General features: G+C 50.8%; 1 protein-coding gene across 3 annotated transcripts in view; it reads left to right on the top strand.

The window, feature by feature from the left end:
• Positions 1-19,638: 19,638 nt before the first annotated feature.
• Positions 19,639-24,425, top strand: part of Togaram2 (TOG array regulator of axonemal microtubules 2) — a 49,440-nt gene continuing 44,653 nt past the window's right edge. For all 3 annotated transcript variants that reach the window (XM_045151089.1, XM_045151088.1, XM_004669407.2), the window contains exons 1-2: positions 19,639-19,666; positions 22,887-23,000. In XM_045151089.1, the coding sequence (XP_045007024.1) occupies positions 19,639-19,666; positions 22,887-23,000 (142 nt within the window). The remainder of the gene's footprint in view (positions 19,667-22,886; positions 23,001-24,425) is intronic.

Raw genomic sequence — 24,425 nt, 5'->3', positions numbered from 1 at the left:
TTGTATCCTTAGGCTTTGCAGGCAAGTGCCTTAACTCTGAGCCATTTCTCCAGTCCTGTTAAATCCTTTTTGATGCTCTAATGGTCCCAAGTTTGGGATCCACTTTTTTTTTTTTTTGAGACAGGGTCTCTAGTAGCTCAGGTTGGCCTCAGACTTGACATATATCTGAGGCTGTCTCTGGACTGCTGACCCTCTTGCCTCTGCCTAAATGCTGGGATTGCAGGGTACTCCACTACACCCAGTTTGTGAGGCGCTAGGGATTGAACCCAGGGCTTTGAACATGCTAGGCAAGCACTATACCAACTGAGCCACATCCCCCAGCCCACAATTAAAAAAACATATCTATCTATATCTATCTATCTATCTATCTATCTATCTATCATCTTTTGTCTATTTATTTGTTCTATACATATTTTGTATGTGTGTGTCACATATGGGTGCATGTGCCACAAAGCACACGTGGAGGTCAGAGGAGAACTTTGAGGTATCTGAGCTCCACTTTCTTTTCTTTTTTAACCTTTTTTTGTTCATTTTTACTTATTTATTTGAGAGCAACAGACAGACATAGAGAGAAAGAGGCAGATAGATAGAGAATGGGCATGCTAGGGCCTCCAGCCACTGCAAGGGAACTCCAGACGCGTGTGCCCCCTTTTGCATCTGGCTAATATGGGTCCTGGGGAATTGAGCCCCAAACTGGGGTCTTTAGGCTTCACAGGCAAGCGCTTAACCACTAAGCCATCTCTCCAGCCCTGGGCTCCACTTTCTTTGATGCAGGGTCTGTTGCCGCAAGTGAATGTCGAACTCTCTGGCCTGTGAGGTTTGGATTCTCCTGGCTCCACTTCCAATCGTTGTAGGTGTGTTGGGGTCATAAGTGCACCAGCCCCCTTACATGGGTGCTGGGAAGTCAATGCAGGGCACAGGCTTTGCAAACAAGTTTTGTGAACCTCTGAGCAATCGCCCTGGTCCCGACTTACACTTTTATTTATTTAGTTTTTTAAGGTAGGGTCTCGTTCTAGCCCAGGCTAATTTGGAATTCACTATGTACTTTCAGGGTGGCCTTGAACTCATAGCAATCCTACCACTGCCTCCCAAGTGCTAGGACTAAAGGTGTGTGCTACCCACCTGGCAAACTTACACATTTTTGAGAATTTCAAATATACAGAAAAGTTAAAGCAATGACAATGATCTGTATGCACACCACTTACTGTTATCCATCCTTTTCTTCCTCTATACTTATGTCAAGGGATTACTTTTGCTCATGTATTGAAAAGTAATTTAGAGCTAGGCATGGTGGTGCACGCCTTTAACCCCAGCACTTGGGAGGCAGAGGTAGGAAGATCTCTGTGAGTTCAAGGTCAGCCTGAGACTACATACTAAATTCCAGGTCTGTCTGGGCTAAGGCAAGGTCCTACTTCAAAAACAAAACAGAATAGAACAAATAAACACCTCCCTCCCACCACGAGATATCAGGATACCTTACTTAAATACTTTAGTGTAGGGCTGGAGAAATGGCTTAGTAGTTAAGGCTCTTTCCTGTGAAGCCAAAGAACCCAGGTTTGATTCCCCAGTGCCCAGGTAAGCCAGATGCATAAGGTGATGCATGTGTCTGGAGCTTTTAGTGGCTAGAGGCCCTGGCATGTCCATTCTCTTTTCTATCTCTCTCTTTTCCTCCCTTAAAGAAATATTTAAAAAAAAATACTTCAGTGTAAAGTTACTAAATATTAGGACCTCTTGCATAATCATATCATTGTTATACCAAAAAACCATGATAGGGCTGGAGAGATGGCTTAGCAGTTAAGGCAGTTGCCTGCGAAGCCTAAGGACTCATGTTCTACTCTCCAGACCTCATGTAAGCCAGATGCACAAAGGTGAGGCAAGTGCAAGGTTGCACATGCCCACTAGGTGGCGCAAGCATCTGGCATTGGATTGCAGTGGCTGAGGCCCTGGTGAGCCAATTTTTTCTTTCTGTCTTTCCCTTTTTTTTTTTAATGTTTTTTAAAAATTTTTTATTTATTTATTTGAGAGCGACAGACACAGAGAGAAAGACAGGTAGAGGGAGAGAGAGAGAATGGGCACGCCAGGGCCTCCAGCCTCTGCAAACGAACTCCAGACACGTGCGCCCCCTTGTGCATCTGGCTAACGTGGGACCTGGGGAACCGAGCCTCGAACCGGGGTCCTTAGGCTTCACAGGCAAGCGCTTAACCGCTAAGCCATCTCTCCAGCCCTCTGTCTTTCCCTTTGTTAGCTTCCCCCCACCCTTTCCAAACCAGAACCCATCAAGAGTTCCTCATTGCATCTGGTTGTTATGTCTTTTTTAGCTATGTTTGCTCTGAAATGTCCTCACATCTTTTTGTTTTTCTTTTTTCTGTAACATTGACAACCAGAGCCATTGTCTTGTAGAATGACAAGATCATTTCCCTCTTGTGAATGCCAGTCATTCCAGGATATTCAGAGTTCTGACATCCACTGGTAGTATTCTGTGACTCTTCAGTTCTTTCTAGTTCTTTGCTGAGTGGGATCACACAGTGCTGATATGCCATCATCAGTTTACACCCATTGTGTGTAGACTTTCAACCGAGTGTGGTTAGCAGGCTTTCCCTCCAATGCAGCTTTCTCTGAACCCCACAGCTCGTGACATGCCGTGTTCTCACCTTTATTCAGTTCAACACAGTCCCCCATTCTCTGTTCTGTTTTCCCCTTTAGTCTCTTGCTTATTTAGAAGTATGATTTTTTAATTTCTAAATATTTGAGAATTTTTCAAATCCCTTCCTGATAGTAATTTTTGTTGTGGTAAGATAATATATTTTGTCTTCTTTGACCCTTTCTATCTATTGAGACTTCTTTCTTGGCTCAGTGTATGTTTTATTGAAAGAAATGTATTGAAGAATTCAACTATAAAGGTGAATTTTTCTATTTTTACCTTAGTTCTGTTCATTTTTGCTGCAAGCTATTAGGTAGGTATACATTTAAGATTGTTAAGTCATCCAGTAAATTGACCTGTTTGTCATTATGAAACATTTCATTTCTCTTCATATCTAGTGTTTTAAAAAAATTATTTATTTGAGAGAAGGAGGGAGGGAAGGAGGGATGGATGGAGGGAGAGAGAGAGAGAGAGAGGGAGAGAATGGGCATGTCAGAGCCTCCAGCTACTGCAAATGAACTTCAGACACGTGTCACCTTGTGCATCTGGTTTATGTGGGTACCTGAGAATCAAACCTGGGTTCATAGGCTTCATATGCAAGGGCCTTAACCACTAAATCATCTTTCCAGCTCAATATTTCTTGTTCTAAAGTCTAATATATATATTGTTTTTCAAGGTAGGATCTCACTGTACCTCAGGCTGATCTGGAATTTACTATGTATTCTCAGGGTGGCCTCAAACTGATGATGATCCTCCTACCTCTGCCTCCCAAGTGCTGGGATTAAAGGCGTGCGCCACCATGCCCAGCGCCTACATTGATAGTATTTTAGCCACTCTGGTTTCCTCAAGTGGTTTATTGCTTCAGCGATAAATATCTTTTTCATCCTTTTAATCTGTTTGTATATTTTAAATAAATTTTATTTATTTATTTATTTTGTTTTTTGAGGTGGGATTTCACTCTAGCCCAGGCTGACCTATTCACTATGTAGTCAAAAAAGGACAGTCTCTTGGGCTTGCCTCAAAAACAAAACAACAACAAAAAAAACCCCCTCAAAACCGCCGTTAATCCTAGCACTTGGGAGTCAGAGGTAGGAGTATTGAGGCCATCCTGAGACTAAATTGTGAATTCCAGGTCAGCCTGGGTTACAGTGAGACCCTACCTCAAAAACAAAAAACCAAAAATTTTTTATTTATTTTTATTTATGAGATGGAGAGATAGGGAGAGAGAGGGAGAGGAAGAGACAGCAGACATACAAAGACTGAGTATGGGCGCTCCAGGGTCTCTTGCTGCTGCAAATAAACTCCAAATTTTTCACGATTTTGTGAATGCTTTATGGGGCTTCTGGAGAATCAAGCCCAGACCATCAGGGTTTGAAAGCAAGTGCTTTTAACTGCTAAGCCATCTCCCCAACTCTACTTATTTTATTTTTTTCCTATTTTTATTTATTTATTTTGTGCACACCAGGGCTTCCAGCTAATGCAAACAAACTCCAGATGTATGTGCCACTTTATGCATCTGGCTTACATGGGTCCTGGGGAATTGAACCTGGGTCCTTTGGCTTTGCAGGCATGCACCTTAACTGCTAAGTCATCTCTTCAGCCTGCTTATTTCATTTCATTTATTTAACTTCTTTTTTAAAATATTTTATTTATTTATTTGAGAGAGACAGACACAGAGAGAAAGACAGGTAGAGGGAGAGAGAGAGAATGGGCGCGCCAGGGCTTCCAGCCTCTGCAAACGAACTCCAGACGCGTGCGCCCCCTTGTGCATCTGGCTAACGTGGGACCTGGGGAACCGAGACTCGAACCGGGGTCCTTAGGCTTCACAGGCAAGCGCTTAACCGCTAAGCCATCTCTCCAGCCCTATTTAACTTCTTTTTATTGTTGACAACTTCCTTAACTATAGACAATAAACCGTGATAATTCTCTCCCCCCTCACTTTCCCCTTCACAATTCCACTGTCCATTGTACCCCTCCCCTTCTCAGTCAGTCTCTCTTTTATTTTGATGTCATCATCTTTTCCTCCTGTTATGGTGGTCTTGTGTAGGTAGTGCCAGGCACTGTGAGGTCATGGACATCCAGGCCATTTTGTGTCTGGAAGATTGCATTGTAAGGAGTCCTATCCTTCCTTTGGCTCTTACATTCTTTCCGCCACCTCTTCTGAAATGAACCCTGAGCCTTGGAAGGTGTGATAGAGATGTTTCAGTGCTGAGCACTTGTCTGTCACTTCTTCTCAGCACCATGATGTCTTTTGAGTCATCCTAGAGGTTACTGACATCTGAAAAGAGAAGCTTTTCTAACCAAAAGTGAGAGTAGCATTAATATATGGGTATGAACATCAAGAGAAGTGCTTACTGGGCAGTTTGGTGAGCATGGTATATGCATATAGCCAGCAGGTTTTACACCTCTAGGGCTCATGGCTTCCTCTGTCATAGGGTTTTCAGCATCAGGCATGTATTCCTGCCCATGGAGTGGGCTGCTGGTTTCCCCCATAACAGATGTGCCACTATTGCACCCATTGTCTCATTTAGCCTGGCTGACCAAACTTAAGGCTTGCAGTGACCACTATTGTTTATCTTCACTGACTACTTCTCTCTCATGGAGCTGCATATAGCATAGATTTCCCAGCTTTCTGTCAGCTGGTCTACACAGAGGTTTTCAGCTCAGCTCCAGCAAGATTTCTCAGTGGCTTTTCAGCCCAAGCATGTGAAATCTTCAACAATAGGGTCTTACCATGTATTCCTGGTGGGAAACCAAGAGCCTCAGAAATGGCCTGTAATGTTTTGGGGGCATTGGGGACCTCCCTGGCCAACAACTCACTGGAAGGTATCCCATCCCTGGCACTGAAAAATTTCTAGTAACAATCTATGGCTTTTGTGTGTGCCATTGTCCAAAACGGTGACTTACTCTTTTTTTTTTAATATATTTTTGTTCATTATTTATTTATTTATTTGAGAGCGACAGACACAGACAGAAAGACAGATAGAGGGAGAGGGAGAGAATGGGTGTGCCAGGGCTTCCAGCCACTGCAAACGAACTCCAGATGTGTGCGCCCCCTTGTGCATCTGGCTAACGTGGGACCTGGGGAACCGAGCCTTGAACCGGGGTCCTTAGGCTTCACAGGCAAGCGCTTAACTGCTAAGCCATCTCTCCAGCCCCAAAACGGTGACTTATTCTTACCCCCCTAGATTTGGATTAACCCTCCCCCACCTTTCTTTACTCAATCTCTTCCCCTGACCTCACTTTATTTCATTTTTTTAAAGCAATGGCTTTGGGGTTTACAATTTGTGTCTCAAGGTGGATTGCTCTTTTGGGTTTCACAGTGAATTTCCTGAGTCTCAATAAGGTCTCCTCTTTCTGACTAACTGGGGCTCACACATGTCGGCTCTGGAGCCAGTCACTCTTTATCTGATTACTGGAACTTCATTCTTCATTGTAATGTTCACTAAGCCCAACAGACACTGAGGCGGAGCTTTACAGGAGCAGTTTTTTATCTTTTCACCCTTTCTGAACTCCAACGCTTAAGACAACTAGCGTGGGATTCCTCCTCCGTGCTCTGTGCACGGGGCTGTGCCTCCCTGCAGAAAGTGGGGGGTCCTGTGGGCCTCACCCCATCACCCAGCCACAGCACTGTCTCTTTCCCCATGCTTGAAGACAGTTGTTCCATGTCTTTTGTCTGGTTTTCCGTGGAAGGGTGATGTCTGGTCCATGCTATTCTCTTATCAGCAGAAATCTCATCTAACTTGATTATTGACTCTTTAGACCATCTCAAATGCCTGTGGATTTATAGTCTTCATTATAATAATTTAAGAATATCTAAAAGAGAGTGCGCATAACCCATGTTCTCAGTAAAGCCTCAGCCAGAAGTGATGATGCATACTTGTAATTTCCAGTTACTCAGGAGGCCAAGGCAGGAGGATAGCAAGTTTGAAGCCTGCTTGGGTAGGATTTGAGGCCAGCCTCAGCAACTTAGCAAGACTGCCTTGAAATAAAAGTAAAAGGCTGGAGCTTGGAGACAGCTCATAGTTTAAGGCTTTTCTAATCCTGAGTATGTCTTAGAGGCTCATTAGTTTCTTTGTGTGTTGCGGGGGGATGAGTGGGAGGGTGTTATCTTTTTGAGGGTCTCTGTCCTGGGCTGAATCTATGCCTCAGAACCTCTGAGTGCTGGGACTACCAATGTGTCCCACCATGCCCAGTTTTCCCATCCTAAGAATATTTATTCCACTATCTTCATCTATTTTCCAGCCAGGGTCTCTTTTTTCCATAGTTATATATATATATTTTTTTTCCATAACAGCAAATTCTAGACTTGTCTGCTATGGAATGTTTATTGTTGCTAGTAACATAATACCTCAGGCTAGATAAGTTATAAGGAAAGAAGGTTTATTTTTTACCCATGCTGAATCCTTGTCACATCTTTGCCTGCCTGACTGCCTGCCTGTGGCTCTGAGACAGCATGTCCTTTATATTCAACTGGCGACTGACAGTCTCCAAAAATTGATTTATATCCATGGTTACTGTCACCCAGGCGGACAGTGAGAAACAAGAGTCTTTTCTTTCCATTCACACCAAACAGACCCAGAGCCCAGGAACCATCAGGGTGCTCCGGCCCTGGCCAGCCCTGGCCTGTGTTCTCACTTCCCAGGGAGCTGGGGCTGAGGGCTAGAGCCACTGGAGGTCAGCAAGCTGGAGACTGAAGGACCTGAAGCCGGCCCTCAGGTGAGCCAGGAGCTCTGGATCCCTCGGAGATGAGAAGATGGTGCTGGTGGGTGGGTAATGTGTGGAGAGGAAGGGCTGGGGCATCTTCAGCACCATCCTCCTGGCGATAGGACATTCTGTCTCTTCTCACCTTGTGGCTGCTCTTATGTCTTCTCTGAGGCATTCTTCCTTTGACAGGTTTTCTATCCCCCTTTGCCTCTGGTGCCTGGGGCCGGTGGGGAGGATAATAATTAGGACGCCCTTAGACCTGCTGGGGAGAGACAGGAGCTGCGATACATGGGGACATCTTTCTAGGGATCTGGCTTTTCTTGATGGTCCCAAGAAGTACACTATTATCTGCATTGAATGATAAATTTGTTACCAAGTTCTGGGCTAGTTGACTTGGAAATTCTAAAACATGATGAGGCAGAGTTTTACCACAGGAGTTCTTTAAAACTCCAGTCCTCAGAAATATTTCATGAATAAACAGGTGTGTGGCTATCATTTCCCCATCTACCCAATCTCCTTTTCTTCTCATCTCCTCCAATTTCCTGTTCCTCCTCCCCTTCCCTCCCTTCCCCTCCCCTCTCTTCTCCTCCCCTCTTTTCCCCTCCTCCCCTCTTCCCCTCTTCCCCTCCCTTCCCTTCTCTCCCCTCCCCTCTCCTTTCCTATTGGTTTATGCTAGCATATCTGTCTGTCCCATCTGTCTGTCCACCCTGCCCAGCGCTCCTGCTCTGTCACATGTGGATCCTCTTTAGTCCTGGGGGTGGGCACAGGAGGTCGGGGCATGGGGAGACCTTCTTTCTGCTGCTGCAGACTTGCATAGTGGCCCAGGAAGACAGTCTTTTTGTTTTGTTCTAGGAACTAATGAATCAATGAGAATAATCAGGCAAAATCCACTTCAGGGAGAGGGAGAGAACCTTTATTCATACATAGACCTCGGCTGGCTAATGCCAAAATCCGACAGAGGCCCTGAGCTCAGACTGTGCTGGACTTACATACCTTTTACAGCCCTTTCTCTGAATTCTGCCGAGCTGAGAGAGGGGAGAGATTTACATCCATGAGTGTAGGGTTCTGTCAAATAAGATTAAGTACAGGCGGCTGTCTCCTGAGATATGGTAGTCATATACTGTCTAAAGAGGTCAGGCTCAGAGCCCCAGAGTTCTTGTTAGCTACCATCAGAGGACTCTCCGCTGCAGTTTCAGAGGAGGGGAGTGCAACATCTCTCGTTCCCTGGAAGTCCTGGGATCATTTACGTTTCTTATAGATACACTGACTATATTCCATCTACACTAATATAAGCTAGACACATTATGGTAGTTGTTCAATAGTTTGGCTTTGGATTCCCTCAGGAAAAATGAAAAGGTCCAAAGTTACACATGAGGAAACTGAGTCACAGAGCTTGTGACTGAGCCACCCGTGAGAATCTAGGAAGGATGGGGTTGGAACGAAGCAGAACTCTGTCCCTTAGCTCTCCAAGTATGCACTTCCCCAACTCATCCTCCCAGCCTCCCAGCCTGAGCAGAGCTTCTAGAATCCATATTCAGTGGCCACATTCTCTTCCCTCAGGGCTACAGGACCCAGCTTCAGTGACCACGCTTCCATCCCCCAGGACTCCCTGCCTTGAGGAAAGCTCACTTCCCTTTCTCTTTCTGCTCCCCTGGGTTGCTCAAGCATGTGCCTCTGGGGACCGTGGAGCTACAGGTTTCCTGAGGGTAACTAGAGTCACGTTTTTTGTTTTTGGTTTTTCGAGGTAGGCCCAGGCTGACTTAGAATTCACTATGGAGTTTCAGGGTGGCCTCAAACTAACAGTGATCCTCTTACCTCTGCCTCCCGAGGGCTGGGATTAAAGGCAGGAGCCATCACGCCTGACACATTTTTTGAAAATATTTTATTTATTTGAGAAAGAGAAAGGCAGATAGAGAGAAAGAACATGTGTGCCAGGGCTTCGAGCCACTGCAAATGAACTCCAGATGCGTGCGCCCCCTTGTGCCTCTGGCTTACGTGGGTCCTGGGGAATCGAACCGAGGTCCTTAGGCTTCTCAGGCAAATGCCTTAACAGTTAAGCCATTTCACCAGCCCCATGTTCTTTCTTTTTGAAGCCTCACAAGCAGCCCTGCCCTTTTTTTAAAAAAATAATTTTTGGGCTGGAAGGATTGCTTAGTGGTTAAGGCACTTGCCTGCGAAGCCTAAGGATCTAGGATCGATTCTCCAGATCCCACGTAAGCTAGATGCACATGCATCTGGAATTTGTTTGCAGTGGCCAGAGGCCCTGCACATCCATTCTCTCTCTCTCCTTCTCTTTCTCTAATAAATAAGAAATAAAGTATTATTATTTTTATTGATTTGAGAGAGAAAGAGGAGGGGGGAATGGGTGCTCTGCAGCCTCCAACCACTGCAAACAAACTCCACATGCGTGCGTCACCTTGTGCCTCTGGCTTTGTGGGTCCTGGGGAGTCAAATCTGGGTTCTTTGGCTTGATAGTCAAGCACCTTAATCACTAAGCCATCTCTCCAGCCCTTGCGTCATGTTCTGCGCCAGGAATGTTCTAGGGAGCAGGGCTATGAGAAAGACCTAGCAGACCTGCTCAGACCTGCAGCACTTCCACCACATCTGAATGAGTATTTGCAGTGAATGAATCAAACAGCTGCCTAACGGTGCAGCAGAACTGCAAGCTCGGCAAAGCATTCAGCAAACAGCCTCCACCACATCCAGCCAGGACGGCTCTCCTCTGCCCTGGACGCTGTGCAAGGCGGCCTCAGTGGCCAATCTGCTGCCTCTTCTCAGGCGGTGGTTTGATCAGTGGAAGACGATTCAGTTCTGACCTTGCCCCTCAACAAAAATGTCCTTGAGTGTCCTTTGTCCTTTGCTGGTGATGCAGAGTGGCTAGCAGGGGAGGACACGGGTATCTATCTGCGCAGGAAGCTGGCCTTGTGGGCTGCCAGGGAAGTCCATCCTTTCTGGGCCAGCTGGTTTCTCAGAGGTCCATGCCTGTGCTCTGGGCAGGTGAACGTGGTTCTTGGGCCTTATTGGCAGGCCCTACTGGCTGCTCCTTCCAGGACGTCAGGGGAAGCCATAGGAACCATGGGAAGAGAGTCCAAGAAGATGCTGTGCTGGTGCATCCCGAGGCTTTCTGGAGGCCAGAGAACAGCCTACCCCAGACTGCTGGGCTCCCTGTTCTTCCTGTGGGCCAAGAGGCCTCCTCTCTAGGAACCTGCAGGAGCCACCCAGAACAGTCTCACTGTCTTCAAGGCTGCACAAAGTCAGTGTGCCCTCTACTTCTCTGTGTCCCTTGAGATGGTCTCAGGGGGCTGGAAGGGAGTAGGGGAAAAGGGCATGCATTGCTGTGGGAGGGGGATTGATGCTGGTCTATGGTTTCTGCCTTCACGTGGGGCTCGGTGAGGAAGCACACATGGGCTGATGGGCTTCACATTTTCTCAGTGGAGCTCAGGGATGCAGAAGGCCACGGGCTTTCTGCTGTGCAGGTATTTCCGGGGAAATCATGGGAGGCCTCCTATGTGCTCAGAAAATTCCAGGCCTCTTCCCAATTCCTGTTTAATCCTGTCAGCAGCCCTATTGAGTGCTACTATTGTACCCCATGCCCCCATTTTCTTTTCTTTTTTTTTTTTTTTTGGTTTGAGACAGGATCTCATTCTAGCCTAGGCTTATCCGAAACTCATTCTGTAGCCCAGACTGGCCTCAAACTCAAGGCAATCCTATCCCACCCTTCCAAGTGCTGAGATTACAAGAGGGTATCACCACGCCCGCTGTTATACCCATTTTATAGAAGAGGAAACTGAGGCCGAGGGAGGTTAAGTCTGTCTGCTGTCAAGGCCAGGTTGCTCACCCTGACTTCCCTTCCACCTCTAGAAGCAAGCTGGTAAGGAGAACCATACTGGGCCCTGAGGCCAAGTGATTATAAGGTCTTATCTGCCCGTGACCCTTCTCTCTGTGGCTGGTTCTCTCTCCTCCTCCTCTCTCTGGAACTCAAGGCCTCGGAAGACAGCTTGGCCACTGGGGTGTGATCAGCACCTGGGGAAGCCGCAGGGGACCTAAGACCCAGGGGTTAGTCTCTGGCTGTGTCTCCCCGTGTGGGACTTGTGCTCCTTCGGAGGATGGTTGCCATGCAGCCGTGTTTATCCAAGGCGGGCCTGGCAGAAGGCAGGAGTGTGCCGGCAGTGGCGGTGGGTACTCAGCACCCACCTGGACAGGAGGTTGGGTCCCGGCCAGGCCAGGCCGGGCTGTGGGGTGGGGGTGGGGCTTGTCCTTTGCCTTCCTTGACCCAGTGGCAGCACTGTCTCCAGGAACTCTGAGGACCCTGGATTCTCCAGTGACAAGGGTCTGGCGTCTGGACAGAGAGGTGAGAGGTGACGTGCCTGCCGAGCTGTTCGGAAGGGGGATGGGAAGGCAGGGACAGACCTCGGAGGTCCGTGGAGGTCCGTGGAGGGCGCGGCTTGACCGAGAGCAAAGGGCTGAGGAGAAGCCAGGCATCATGCTGGGGTGGGACTGCCGGGAGCTCTGTCCCTCCGGGCCTCGGCGTGCCGCCTCTAAACAAGCAGGCTGGCGGCTCTGACTGTGAGCCAAGGAAGCCGGCGGCCCCTTTCTCTGGGTCACGACCTCAGGCAGTGGGTGCTACTGCTGCTTGGGATAAATCCTCTCCACCGCAGACCTCTGGGAAGCAGAGGAGGGCAGTGGCGGTGGTGGCAGGGGTGGGGTAGGCACTGGGTTCGGGAAAGGTTGACAGCCTCGGAGGTCTGGGCTCTGGGGTGAAATCCTAACACAGGCCCGCAACACACGTGCTAGCTGCATGCGCTTGGTTCTCTGCCTCTCGGAGCCTTAGTTTCCCTGTCTGTAAAGCCTTTCCGGGGCCTGCTTTGTGAGAGCAGAGACACCAGGGCAGTTGGTGTTAAGCCTGTGGGCAAAACGAAAGCTCTGTCCATCGTCCTTGACACTGTTGACATAGCAGCGAGATTACCCTGCTCTTCCCTGAGCAGAGTTCTGTCTCCTGAAGCGATGGCTTGGCAGCCACTTCCTGGAAGAGCTGTTTGTTGTTTGTTTCTCTGTAGCCCTGGCTAGTCTGAACAGCACCGCCATTCCTGGCTCTTGGAAGGACTGATTCTTCCTTGGGAGTGCAGGGGCAGTGGGGAGGTGTAGGTCAGGGCTGCACTTTCTCGGGACATTGGCGAGGTGGCCATAGAAGATGTTGGCACCTGGCCCCAGGTGGGAATGCCAAGGGTCCATATTGCTGACATCTTGAGCCAGGCAAGCCCTACGCTGCTCTCCTCAGCCTGTGGGTTCCCACGACTGGTTCAGGGTTAGCCCAGGAAGCAGATGGAGATGAGGGACAGAGGGTCGCCAGCCTGTGTCCCAGGAGACCTGGCTCTCAAGGCAGCAGTGTCCTCCCCCACTGCAGGGTCATGGCATTGCTGACAGAAGAGTGCACTGTTTGCGATGTATGATCAGCTTTGGGAATAATTAGAATGAATGCGGTGTGTCCACCTCTCAGGTCCAGACGCGCTCCCATGGGCCCTGTCCTTGTTCTTACCATAGCCATCTCCCCACTGGGGTTCATCTCTCTTTTGGTTTCTCCTTGCTTTCCTACAAAGTCCGAGCGTCCATGCATGTATTTTGAAATAGTCACTTTACTTCTGCGTCTCTTTGCGTGTGGCATACGTGGCATCAGTCATCTCTGGGGCCCGGCTTCTTCCACTAGACTTGATGCTGTGCCATCTATGGTGTTTAGGAGAGCAGTTATGTGTTTCCATTGCTCTGTAATACTCCACCCCGTGTGTGCCCCACCAAACCTTCCTCTATGTCCCTGGTGCCCACCTGGACTGTTTCCACAACTGGCCACTAACCACACAGCTGCTATGACCATGTCCCTTCTGGGCCACACAGACATGACCTCCCTTGAGTGGACAACCAGCCTCATGTGCACCCTGGGTGCTGCCTCCCCCTGCCCCCCGTTAGCGCTGGGTGCCGCCGCTCACCTTCGCCCCTGCCCGGCTGTGCAGAGCGGAGCCTGCCCCTCGTTGCTGCCACATCCCTGCTCACCAGAGGCTGGGCATCGCCCTGGCCTTTGTTCCTCCCACCAGAGAGTCATATGGGGGACAGGAAGAGCCACAACGGCGAGGGGCACAGTTTTGCCAAGGGCCCTGACCGCAGTCCTGGAATGGGGCAGGCATTCAGAGGCTGAATGGAAGGCACTACCTAGACGGTCGGCTTCCCCGGCCTGCCCCTTCTGAGCCTCTGGGAACTGGTCGTGTCCACGAGCCTCAGATGGATGATTGGAGAGGAGAGCAGTGGACCTCCTATCAGAACTCTCGGGGTGGGGGTTTTGGAAGCTGTTCATATGCCCCAGTCATAGGTATATGCAGGACCCCTCTTCCTTCTCCACCCACGTCACTCTTCCTCCATTTCCTGAACACACATGCTGAAGATCACTTCCTTTGCTCTGTGGGACACGAAGACAGTTGGTAATACGCTATTGGGATTCTTAGCTACTTGCTGCACCCTGTCCTGGGAGGTCCTTACGAGGTTCACTGTCTCCTTACAACTGCCAGGATCCTAAGAAGGTCTCCTGTGACAGTGCCCTGCAAGGCGGCACCGAGCCTGCTGTTCTGAGTGATCTGCCCCAGCATGCCTGCCGTCCCTGGCGCACCTCAGAGACCCTAGGAAACACCGCTGCCCTGCTTTGCAAGGCGGCACCTCCACTCACCGCCTACCTCAGCCAGGCCTCTGGAGCTTCCTGCCACGAAGCCTTTCAAAAGCTGAAATTCTCCTCCTCCAAACAGACAAAGTGGTACAGGGCCTGACACACGCCAACACGGGATCAAGGAACATGACATTCCTGACGGTCACATCCACCTGCACAGTGGTGGCTCTTACTGTCCCCATATGAGCTCCTGACGGTCACATCCAGCTGGCTTTTCCACTCCTAATCCTCCCTCACTTCTTTGCTGAGTTAGCATTTCTAACCCCTGCCTACCCTCTGGTCCTCAGTCTGTTCTCATTCCGCTCCTCAGGGCTCCCCTTGGTCTGTCCCCCTCTGTCCTGCACCATTGCTTCCCAAGTGGTTCCCTGGCTGGTTCCTCAGCCCAGTTGCTTTCTGGATGGTTCCACCTGGTTCTCCCAGAGGAGTCACAAACCAACCTGCCCAAACAAGGGCTCAGGGTCTCTGTGGGCCTTGGAACCTGCTCCTGTGGCTTCACCATCTTGGCAACAGATGGTATTCCGACCTTCCATCCCACACATCGTAATTCGGACTTGACTCAGTGCAGTGGTCCCTGAGCTGCCCCATCTACTCAGGCCCCAGCCTTTTGACGTGTCCCTCACAGATCTGAACCAGCGCCCTCCTCCATCACACCTCCACCTCTCACTGCAGGGTTATTATCTCCACTCAAGCCTGCCTTCCACCCTCTGCTGCTGCGTCTTTGCTAACTGCAACTGTGCAATTGCCCCAGAGCGCGGATTCCTTGGTAGGGGCCAGACCCGCTGCTGGGTGATTGTCCCATTTTAGTGAGTGGGCACCGAGGTGAGCCAGGCAGCCTCTCCACCGTGCAGTGGCAGAAACCGGAGCGCAGAGCCATTCGGCAATTCAGCTCGCAGGGTCTGGCGTTGGTATCCCGGGACCTGGGGCATAGAGGAAGGAGTGAACGGGCCTCTGACGTCCAGCGGCAGGTCAGAGGTCAGAGGTGGGCGAGGACCTGCTTACTCCAAGGGAGGGTCACGGGCACGGGCACAGGCACAGGGGTAGTCTTCTGTCTTCCATCCAGCCCTCATCCTGCCTAGGCCCGTGGAAGCGCGTGACCCCGAGGCCCGCGTTCTGAGCCCGGTGCAGGGTGTGGGTAAAGAGCCCCTTACGTGCCAGTCCTTAGGCTCTGCCGCCGCCCGGCTTCCCGCGCGTGCCCTTCCGGGACCCCACTCAAGGGTCACGCGAGTCGCAGGTGGGGTGATGCCACCCCAATCCTCAGAGCTGGGCGGAACAAGCCCGCACTGTGTACCTCTCGCAGGGCTCCCGCGTGGCTTCTGCCCCTTCCCAGGCCCAGGCTCCGCTTGGCTTTGGAATGCCTTTGTCTGTTCCTACGCCTTGCATTGCGATCCCGCCTCCCTCAGGCCCAGCGAGGATGCTGTCCGGTGCAGAGCAGCCCCAGCAACCCTGGTCAGACTGTTGTGCGGGTCCTCCTGGGTGCCCAGCTCTGCAGCAGAGGGGCTTGTCCCGCCTGGTGTCACACTGAGTGCTCACATGGACTCGTGGTGCAACCAGGAGATGTCCAAGCTGGGCATGGTGGCACCTAACTAACTCCAAAACTCAGAAAACCAAGGCACGGGGATCTTGATTTCCAGGCTAGCCTGGGCTACATGGTGAAATCTTGTCTGAAAAAAGAACAGATCATCCAGTTTAAATCTCTTTCTCTATAGATGCCAGCCACCTCCACGTGGAGGGCACCTGTGTCACCAAGTCTGTCTTGCAGGGGTGGAAAACTGAGTCCATTGTAACCTTAAGGGTGATGTTAGTGTGTGTTCACACACCTGCTCTCCCTAGAGCCCCGCCTTTGCCCCGTGCCCTCACTGTTCGCTTGGCCACGGTTCTCTGCCTAGCTCTCTCAGAAGCAAGGTGGGCACAGAGCTGGCCCTAAACCCTGAGGGGCGTATGGGGCACAGGGGCCGCTGGTACTCTGTCCTTTGGACTGGCTGTGATTCTCCGGGGCCAGTTCTAGCTTTCCTTTCCACTTGAAACTCGAGTCCTTTTCTAGCGTTGGTCAGCTTTGGTCACCTAACTTCATTCCAGTGGTGTGGTGTCACCATGGAATCGCGGTAGTCATAGCTTTAAGGAAGCGAGCAGGCAATAGTTATTTATCGTGTGCTGCCCTATTCTGTGAGCTGGGAGATTGAGGCCAAGAGTGGAAGGATCAGCCATTTGGGGAGGTGTGCAACATTGAGGACACAGGGCAAAGTCCTGGTCACACTTTAGGAAGTCAAGGCTGGCTTTAAGTTTTTTTTAAAAATTTATTTGTAAGGGGGGGGGGAGGGAGAGAAAGAAAGGCAAGGGAATAGGCATACCAGGGCCTTTGGCTGTTGCAAATGAACTCCAGATGCACGTGTCATGTTGTGCCTCAGGCTTTATGTGGGTACTGGGAAATTGGACCTAGGCTGTCAGGTTTTGCAAACAAGTGCTTTTAACCACTGAGCATCTCTCTAGCCCAACACTGGCTTTTTCTTTTTCTTTTTTTTTTTATTAAATTTTTTTGTTTATTATTTATTTATTTGAGAGTGACAGACAGAGAAAGAGGGAGAGAGACAGAGACAGAGACAGAGAGAGAGAGAGAGAGAGAGAGAGAGAGAGAGGGAGGGAGAGAGGGGGGCGGGAGAATGGGTGCACCAGGGCTTCCAGCCACTGCAAATGAACTCCAGATGCATGCACTACCTTGTGCATCTGGCTTACGTGGGTCCTTAGGCTTCACAGGCAAGCACTTAACAGCTAAGCCATCTCTTCAGCCCAAAGCTGGCTTTTTCAAGAGAGGGGATGGGTTAGGCTTCACAGGTAAGCACTTAACAGCTAAGCCATCTCTTCAGCCCAAAGCTGGCTTTTTCAAGAGAGGGGATGGGTTAGGCTTCACAGGTAAGCACTTAACAGCTAAACCATCTCTTCAGCCCAAAGCTGGCTTTTTCAAGAGAGGGGATGGATTAGTTATCTTTTCTCTTTGCTATGGCAAAATATCTGACAGGAACAACTGAAGGAAGGAAGGGTTTATTTTGGTTCATGGTCTGAGAACACAATTTTATTTTATTTTTGAGGTAGGATTTTGTTCTAGCCCAGGCTGACTTGGAATTCACTATGTAGTCCCAGGCTGGCCTTGAACTCATGGCAATCTTCCTACCTCTGCCTCCCAAATTCTGGGATTAAAGGTGTTCGCCACCACACCCGGCTTGAGGGTGCAATTTATCATAGAGCGAAGGCGTGGTGGCAGGAGTGTGGTCATGTGTTCACAGTCAGAAAGCTAAATGCTGGTGCTCAGGTGGCATTCTCCTTTTTATCCAGTAGGGGCTCCAGCCTATGGGATGACACCCTACATATAGGGTGAGTCTCCCCACCTCGATTAACCTAATCTAGAAACGCCCTCATAGACATGCCCACAGGTTTGTCTCCTAAGTTACTTTTGATCTTGTCAAGTTGGCAATATGAACAGTCACAGAGAGTAAGACTTTAGTGGCCAGAGAAGTGCCAGGTGTAATGCAGGACCTCAGGCAGGAACCTTCCTGTCCCTAAAGCCACTGACGTAGTTAGCAGGCTGGGGTACCTACACGGTCTGTATTCTCAGGCAACTGCAAATCGTCTGTTTAAGAAGGGGCACTTTGGGGAAATTGAGGCATCACTAAGTACCTTGGCAGCCTACAGGGAGAAATAGGGCTAAGTTCATACGATGGAATGAATCTGCACTGTATCCTTGTTTGAACATTGGAATCACTTTGGAGTTAATTAAAACAAAAAACAGATTTTATTTTCTAGAAGATTCTAATTCTGAGGGGCCTGAGCTAGGTTGGAGGATTATATGATTTACAAATACTTTATTTACAGTTTCCATAAATATAGACAATATAACATCATCATAATCCCCTCCCATCACCCTCTCATTTCCTCTTTCCAAATCCCTCCTCCACTGAATCCCTTCTCCCTAACTAGTCTCTCTTCTATTTTGATGTCATCATTATTTTCCCTTCTGTTATACAGATGTTGTGCAGGTAGCATCAGCCACTGTGAGGTCATGACTATAAAGGCTACTTTGTGTCTGGAAGACAGTATTGTAAGCAACTCCCCCCCGCCACTTTCTTTGGGTCTTACATTCTTTCTGCCACTTCTACTGGGGTTCCTGAGCCTTGGCATGTGTGATAGAGATGACTCAGGGCTGACTACTCCTCAGCTCTTGGGCCAGGTTTGAGTCACGGCGTTGGTGGATTTTGTAATTTCAATCAACCTCTAGGTGATCCTGATCTTCAGCTATGTTGAGAACAGGTTGTAGATAAATACACTTTTCTGTAATTTTCATAGCAAGTAAACTGTTGTTGCTCCCAAAGCTCTGGACTCCAGCTTGTGGTCTCTCATTTAGTCACAGAGCAACCCTGGGCTTTGCCAGCCTCCTGCCCCTCTTTTGCTCCTTGCCGGCTGGAGGAAGGGTGATGGCTGCTTGGGAATAGAGCCTTCCCCGTTGGCTTGGGAGAGGGGCTGGCTCACCCAGTTGCGGCCAAACCTTCTTAATCCCTGTCATCACCAGACAGAACTGCCTGAAGAGAATTCTCCTGAGGCAGATCCCAAGGCTTGAGGAGCTAAGCAGGGAGATGGGCTTGGGCCAGGGTGGGGCAGAGCTGGGCCAAGACAGCTGACTGAGCCTCTCGCAAGCTGCTGGGCCAGAGGGTTGCCAGGCACTGCTCTGCCTTCTGGGGCCGGCTTCCAGGCACAAAGGCAGACTTCTCAGTCCCTGTGCTGGGAGTTGTTGCTCAACAAAAGGAAGCTGGCACAGTGTCCTGGCCTGTCCCCAGAAGGCATCTGGAGGGAGACACTTTGGAAGGCAGGTGCTTTTCCCTGACTCTCCCATGGGTGGGGGTCTGGCTGTCCCTGAGCCCCGTGTGCAACCCTCTTTTAGCAAAGAATGCCCAGAGCTGTGTGGAGTCGCACAGCTGACAGTGAGACCTTGTTAAAGGGACCATTAAGTCAGGACAAGGGCAGGGGAGGCGGGGTCGAGGCTCAGAGATAGACGGCCGGAGGGTCGGGGTGGCTTGAGCCATGAGGTGAGCATGGAGGCTGTGCATCTCACGCAGGGGGAGCAGCCAGGACTGGCGCCCGCCCCCAGCACACTGAGGCGCTCCCCTTACCCCATGCTGGCAGAGCGAGGGGCTGCGGAACCCAATAGAAACTGATGGGAAAAGTGCCCGAGTTCCAGAGTGCCACCTTCCCGGAGCCCGAACAGCGTCCGTGTCCAGGGGACGAGGGGTGGCAGATCCTGTGACACCTCTCATGATGAGCTCTTCTTTGCGATCATGCGGCCTCGTGCCGTGAAGCGCTGCTGTTTGTATCGGAGAGAGTGAGCAGGTGAGAAAACGTGCCCGGGACCTGCACCCGCTTCTTTTGCTCAGCTCGCGGGGAGCTCCCGGCCCCTGGGAAGTGGTTGAAGTGCGTTTGTTTCTTGTTTTTTACCACGCAGGTTCCTGGATGCCCCAGGCCAGAGTCCTCTTGACCTCCGAGGCTTGTGCTCACAGCCCAGGGACAGCTGCTGCCTCCGGGCACCTTCCCACCCTGGGGCATGGGCACCCGGGACGACCCCAGGCCAGGTAGAGTCTCAGAGCCGCTCCCGGTGGCTAGAGGCCGCTATCTTCCTTGGACACCCCACAGCGGTCAGGATGTGGCTGTCCCTGCTGATGGCCGCAGGGACACAGTGTTCTGGGGACTCACGTGGAGTCTAGTCTCCGCTCTGAGGCAGGGTGGGCTGGGTCTTCGCAAGGTTGATGCCATTTTGTGGTCAAGAGTGTGTGGGTGGCAGAGGAGGCAGCCACTTGGGTCGAGACACCATCCAGGCCAGGCTGTGCCCCTGGGGAGAGTCAGCCGAGCCCGAGGCGGCCATGCAAGCGTGTCGGCTTGCTCTGGGGAGAGAAGAAATGGGCCTCGTCCCAGAGGAAGGGTCTCGTCAGGTACAGAGCCTGGCTAACCTTGGAGGGGCCCGAGGCGGGGCCAGATGACCGGGGAAGGCAGGCACGGCCCACGCCTGACCACAGCAGGCCGCTCAGGGGACACGCTGCGCTCTCCCAGGATCATAAAAGCTACCACGCAAATCACGACTGACTGTGTCTCACTGACCTTCCACTCCGGTAGGGAAGTGAGAGGTGCTGACGGCCAAGGAAACTGTGACAGATCCAGGAACAAGGTGGCGGTGCTGTGTGCGCCCTGGTGCAGCCCAACTGCTTTGCTTCACCCATGCGGGCACCGAGTCTCAGAGACGGTGCATTTCCTCAAGGTCACGCAGGGCTACAAAGTGGGAGAACCCACAGCCCAGGCGCTTGGGAGACCCCAGCCTGGGGTTGGGATGGCTGAGTTTTCATCCGCGTGGGTGTGGTGGGTTAGGGTCCTTGGGAGGTCCTCAGGTGTGCTGGAGAGGGCTGAGCTGTGAAGGAGAGGGAGTCAGGGCGTTTGGCAAGTGCTCACTGAGGGGCAGGGCTGAGGGGGGTGTGGGGCAGGAGCGCAGGGAGAGGGTGGCCGCAGGGTCAGATGGTTGTGTGCCCAGGTGCTAACACAGGAGGGGAAGGCTTTTTTAATATATTTTTTTGTTTATTTATTTGAGAGCGACAGACAGAAAGAGAAAGAGGCAGATAGAAAGAGACAGAGATTGGGCGTGCCAGGGCCTCCAACCGCTGCTAATGAATTCCAGATGTGTGCGCCCCCTTGTGCATCTGGCTAATGTGGGTCCTGGGGAATTGAGCCTCGAACCAGGGTCTTTAGGATTCACAGGCAAGCACTTAACCACTAAGCCATCTCTCCAGCCTGGGAAGGCTTTTTTATTTTTTATTTATTTATTTTTTATTTTTTAATTTTTATTAACATTTTCCATGATTATAAGAAAATATCCCATGGTAATTCCCTGTCTCCCCCCCTGACACTTTCCCATTTGAAATTCCATTCTCCATCATATTACCTCCCCATCTCAATCATTGTACTTACATATATACAATATCAACCTATTAAGTACCCTCCTCCCTTCCTTTCTCTTCCCTTCATGTCTCCTTTTTAACTTACTGGCCTCTGCTACTAAGTATTTTCATTCTCACGCAGAAGCCCAATCTGTAGCTAGGATCCACATATGAGAGAACATGTGGCGCTTGGCTTTCTGGGTCTGGGTTACCTCACTTAGTATAATACTTTCCAGGTCCATCCATTTTTCTGCAAATTTCACAACTTCATTTTTCTTTACCGCTGAGTAGAACTCCATTGTATAAATGTGCCACATCTGCATTATCCACTCATCAGGTCAGGGACATCTAGGCTGGTTCCATTTCCCAGCTATTATAAATTGAGCAGCAATAAACATGGTTGAGCACGTACTTCTAAGGAAATAAGATGAGTTGGGAAGGTTTTTTTAAAAAAAGTTATTATTATTATTATTTTTATTTGAAAGAGAGATGAGAGAGAGAGGGAGGGAGGGAGAGAGAATGAGAATAAGTGCATCAGGGCCTCCAGTGACCGCAAATGAATTCCAGACACATGCTCCACCTTGTGCATTTGGTTTACATAGGTTCTGGGGAATCAAACCTGGGTCCTTTTGGCTTCACAGGCAAGCGTCTTTACCTGTAAAATTATTTCTCCAGCTGGAAAAAGCTTTTTTAAAAATATTATTTATTCATTTAATTATGAAAAGAGAAAGAGAGAGAGGGAAAACATGGATATGTCTGGGCCTCTAGCCATTGCAAACAAACTCCAGATGCATGCACCACTTTGTGCATCTGGCTTTACATGGGTGGGGACTGGGGAATCAAACCTGGGCCAGCAGGCTTTGCAAGCAGGCACCTTTAAATGCTGAGCCATGTGCCGAGTTCAGGGAACAGCTTCTCAAGAGAGCCTTCGCTGCCCCTTCCTCGTTTTCTGGCTCCTGCTCTTGGACCCAGAATAGTGGTTCTTCTCCCACTGGGAAACCTTCCTGTCCTGGCCTGAGCTCAGGGGCCACACTGTCGCTGCCTGCTCCTCGTTGTCTGCTTCCAGTGTCTTCGAGGGCTGGGTCAGCTCTGCTCCCTGAGTGTCAGGATGCAAGCGCCAGAATCCCTGTGTAGAGCAGGCGTTCACGGAGCTGAGCTGAAGGGCGCTGTCTGCTGAGCTGGGGAGGCTACGGGGGATGAGGAGGGGGCGGGGCAGAGGCTGCTTCACCAGGGCGTCGCTGGTTCAGGGTCATCCGCAGTGCATGGCAGTGGGAGGGTGGCCCGGTAAGAGCGGAGAGATGGATGCATGGTGACAGTGCTCAGGGCTGTGCGCAGCAGGGGTTAGCGTCATTGGGTGCTGGAGGAAGGGAGCTCATGAAGGGTGCTAAAATGTATGGTGGGGATTTGACTCAAGGCCAGAGGGAGAAAGCAGGCAGAGAGAGAGAGAGAGAGACAGGGAGAAAGCGGGGGGGGCGGGGGGAGAAAGAGAGAGGTGGGGGAGAGAGAGAGGGAGAGAGAGGGAGAGAGAGGGAGAAGGCAGACAGACACACAGAGAAAAAGCAGGGAGAGAGAGATTAAGCAGGCAGAGCGGGAAAAGGCAGGCAGGTGGGGTGAGGAAGGAAGAGTGTTAGCGGAGAGGCTGTACCACCAGGATTGGTGGAATTTGATCACATGCCCCGTACCTGGCTGGTATGTCTTATCTGTATGTGACACCCTGATGTGAGGACTGGGCCATCCCTGCTCTTGGTCCTTCAGGCAGGGACCCCAAGGGAAGAGCAGGAGTGGGTATGATGTGGCCAATGTTGGTTTGTGCCCTTGTCTTAAACTCCGAGGACTTTAAGGGGCCACTCTCCTATGATTCTGTTCCCAGCCAAGGTCCTGACTCCAGTGGCCGTGTACTGCGGAAGTGTCCCTCGGACCAGTGCCAGTCTCAGAGTGCCCCCGCCTGGAAGCATCAACTCTGCTCTGCCAGCTTATGGCGAAGGTGAGACAGGAGGACCTGGTGACTCTGCCAAGCCAAATGGCCCTGGTGGCTTCTTTGAGAACTTGTAGCGGGGATAAGAGCTTTCCTGGGCAGCTGGCCAGGGCTACTGACTGCAGGCCGAGCAGAGGTCCCACCTGGAGGAAGAGGGGAGGCGCTTCCGATGTCTGGGCATTGCCACACAGCAGCAGGTGTGACTTTGCATTGTGGTTCCTGCTTAAAATGCCCCTTGGGTTTCCTCAGGCAGGTCTAGTTCTGTGTTGCAGGGGATGGAGGGGAGGGAGGAAGACCCTGGGAATAGAGAAGTGGCTTCTTGGTGGGAATCTTGGTGAGGTGGGAGAGGGGCACAGCTCCAGGAGGCAGAGCCTGCGCTGCGGGGCTTGGGAAGGCATTGGCCACGAGGCAGCGGGAAGGGTACCACCAGCATGGTGCTCTCCTCAATTCCACTTGGCTGCTCCATCCCCTTCTGCTCTGAGACTCTGCTCCGGCTTCTAGCTGCCAACTGCATTGGGCAGAACTCGGTCTTTTGCTTTGAATAGAGACGTCCATGCCTCCAGCCCCTTATTTTTCATATATATTTATTGAGAGAGAAAGAGGCAGAGAGAGAAAGAGGATGGGCACACCAGGGCCTCCAGCCACTACAAATGAACTCCAGATACATGTGCCACCTGCACATCCGGCTTACGTGGGTCCTGGGGAATTGAACCTGAGGCCTTAGGCTTCACAAGCAAGTGCCTTAACTGCTAAGCCATCTCCCCGGCCCCAGTCCCTTACTGTTTTCAGGCCATCCTCTTGCAGGCCTGTGGCTGGTTGTGAGTTCAGCTCTCCTTGGGGCATGTTCCAGCTGTCTGAGGCCTGGTCACCGGGGTCTCAGGGTCTGGGGAGTCTAAGAAAAGCTACAATGTGGGAGAGCTTCTGAAAGCTCCCTGTGCATGCTCCCCCTGTCCCTCCGGTTTCTTTTATTTTTATTTATTTATTTTAAAGATTATTTATTTATTTATTAGAGGCAGAGAGAGGGAAGGAGGGGGGAGAGAGACAGAGTGAGAATGGGTGCGCCAGGGCCTCTTGCTACTGCAAATGAATGCCAGACACATGAGCCCCATTGTGCATCTGGCTAATGTGGGACCTGAAGAATCGAACCGGAGTCCTTAGACTTCGCAGGCATGCACCTTAACTGCTAAGCCATCTCTCCAGCCCTGCCCCTCTGGGGCCCAGCGCTTCACCAAGGCCTTCCACAATACCCCCCTGCCCTCTCAGTGCGCTGGGCCTGTGGTTTCTAGCACGTGTTTACTTACCTTATTCTGAACCTCTTCCTGGGCAATCTTATCCCTGTACCACATGGAAAGTCTTTTACAAAGGCTGTGTCCCACTTCTTCTCTCTGTTCCTCCACGGTCTGGACAGTGCCCCGCGCTCATAAGTGCTTATCA

This window comes from Jaculus jaculus, chromosome 5 (assembly GCF_020740685.1).
Source record: "Jaculus jaculus isolate mJacJac1 chromosome 5, mJacJac1.mat.Y.cur, whole genome shotgun sequence".
NCBI lineage: Eukaryota > Metazoa > Chordata > Mammalia > Rodentia > Dipodidae > Jaculus > Jaculus jaculus.
Note: the sequence above shows the minus strand (reverse complement) of the source record. Positions and strands in the feature narration are given on the sequence as shown.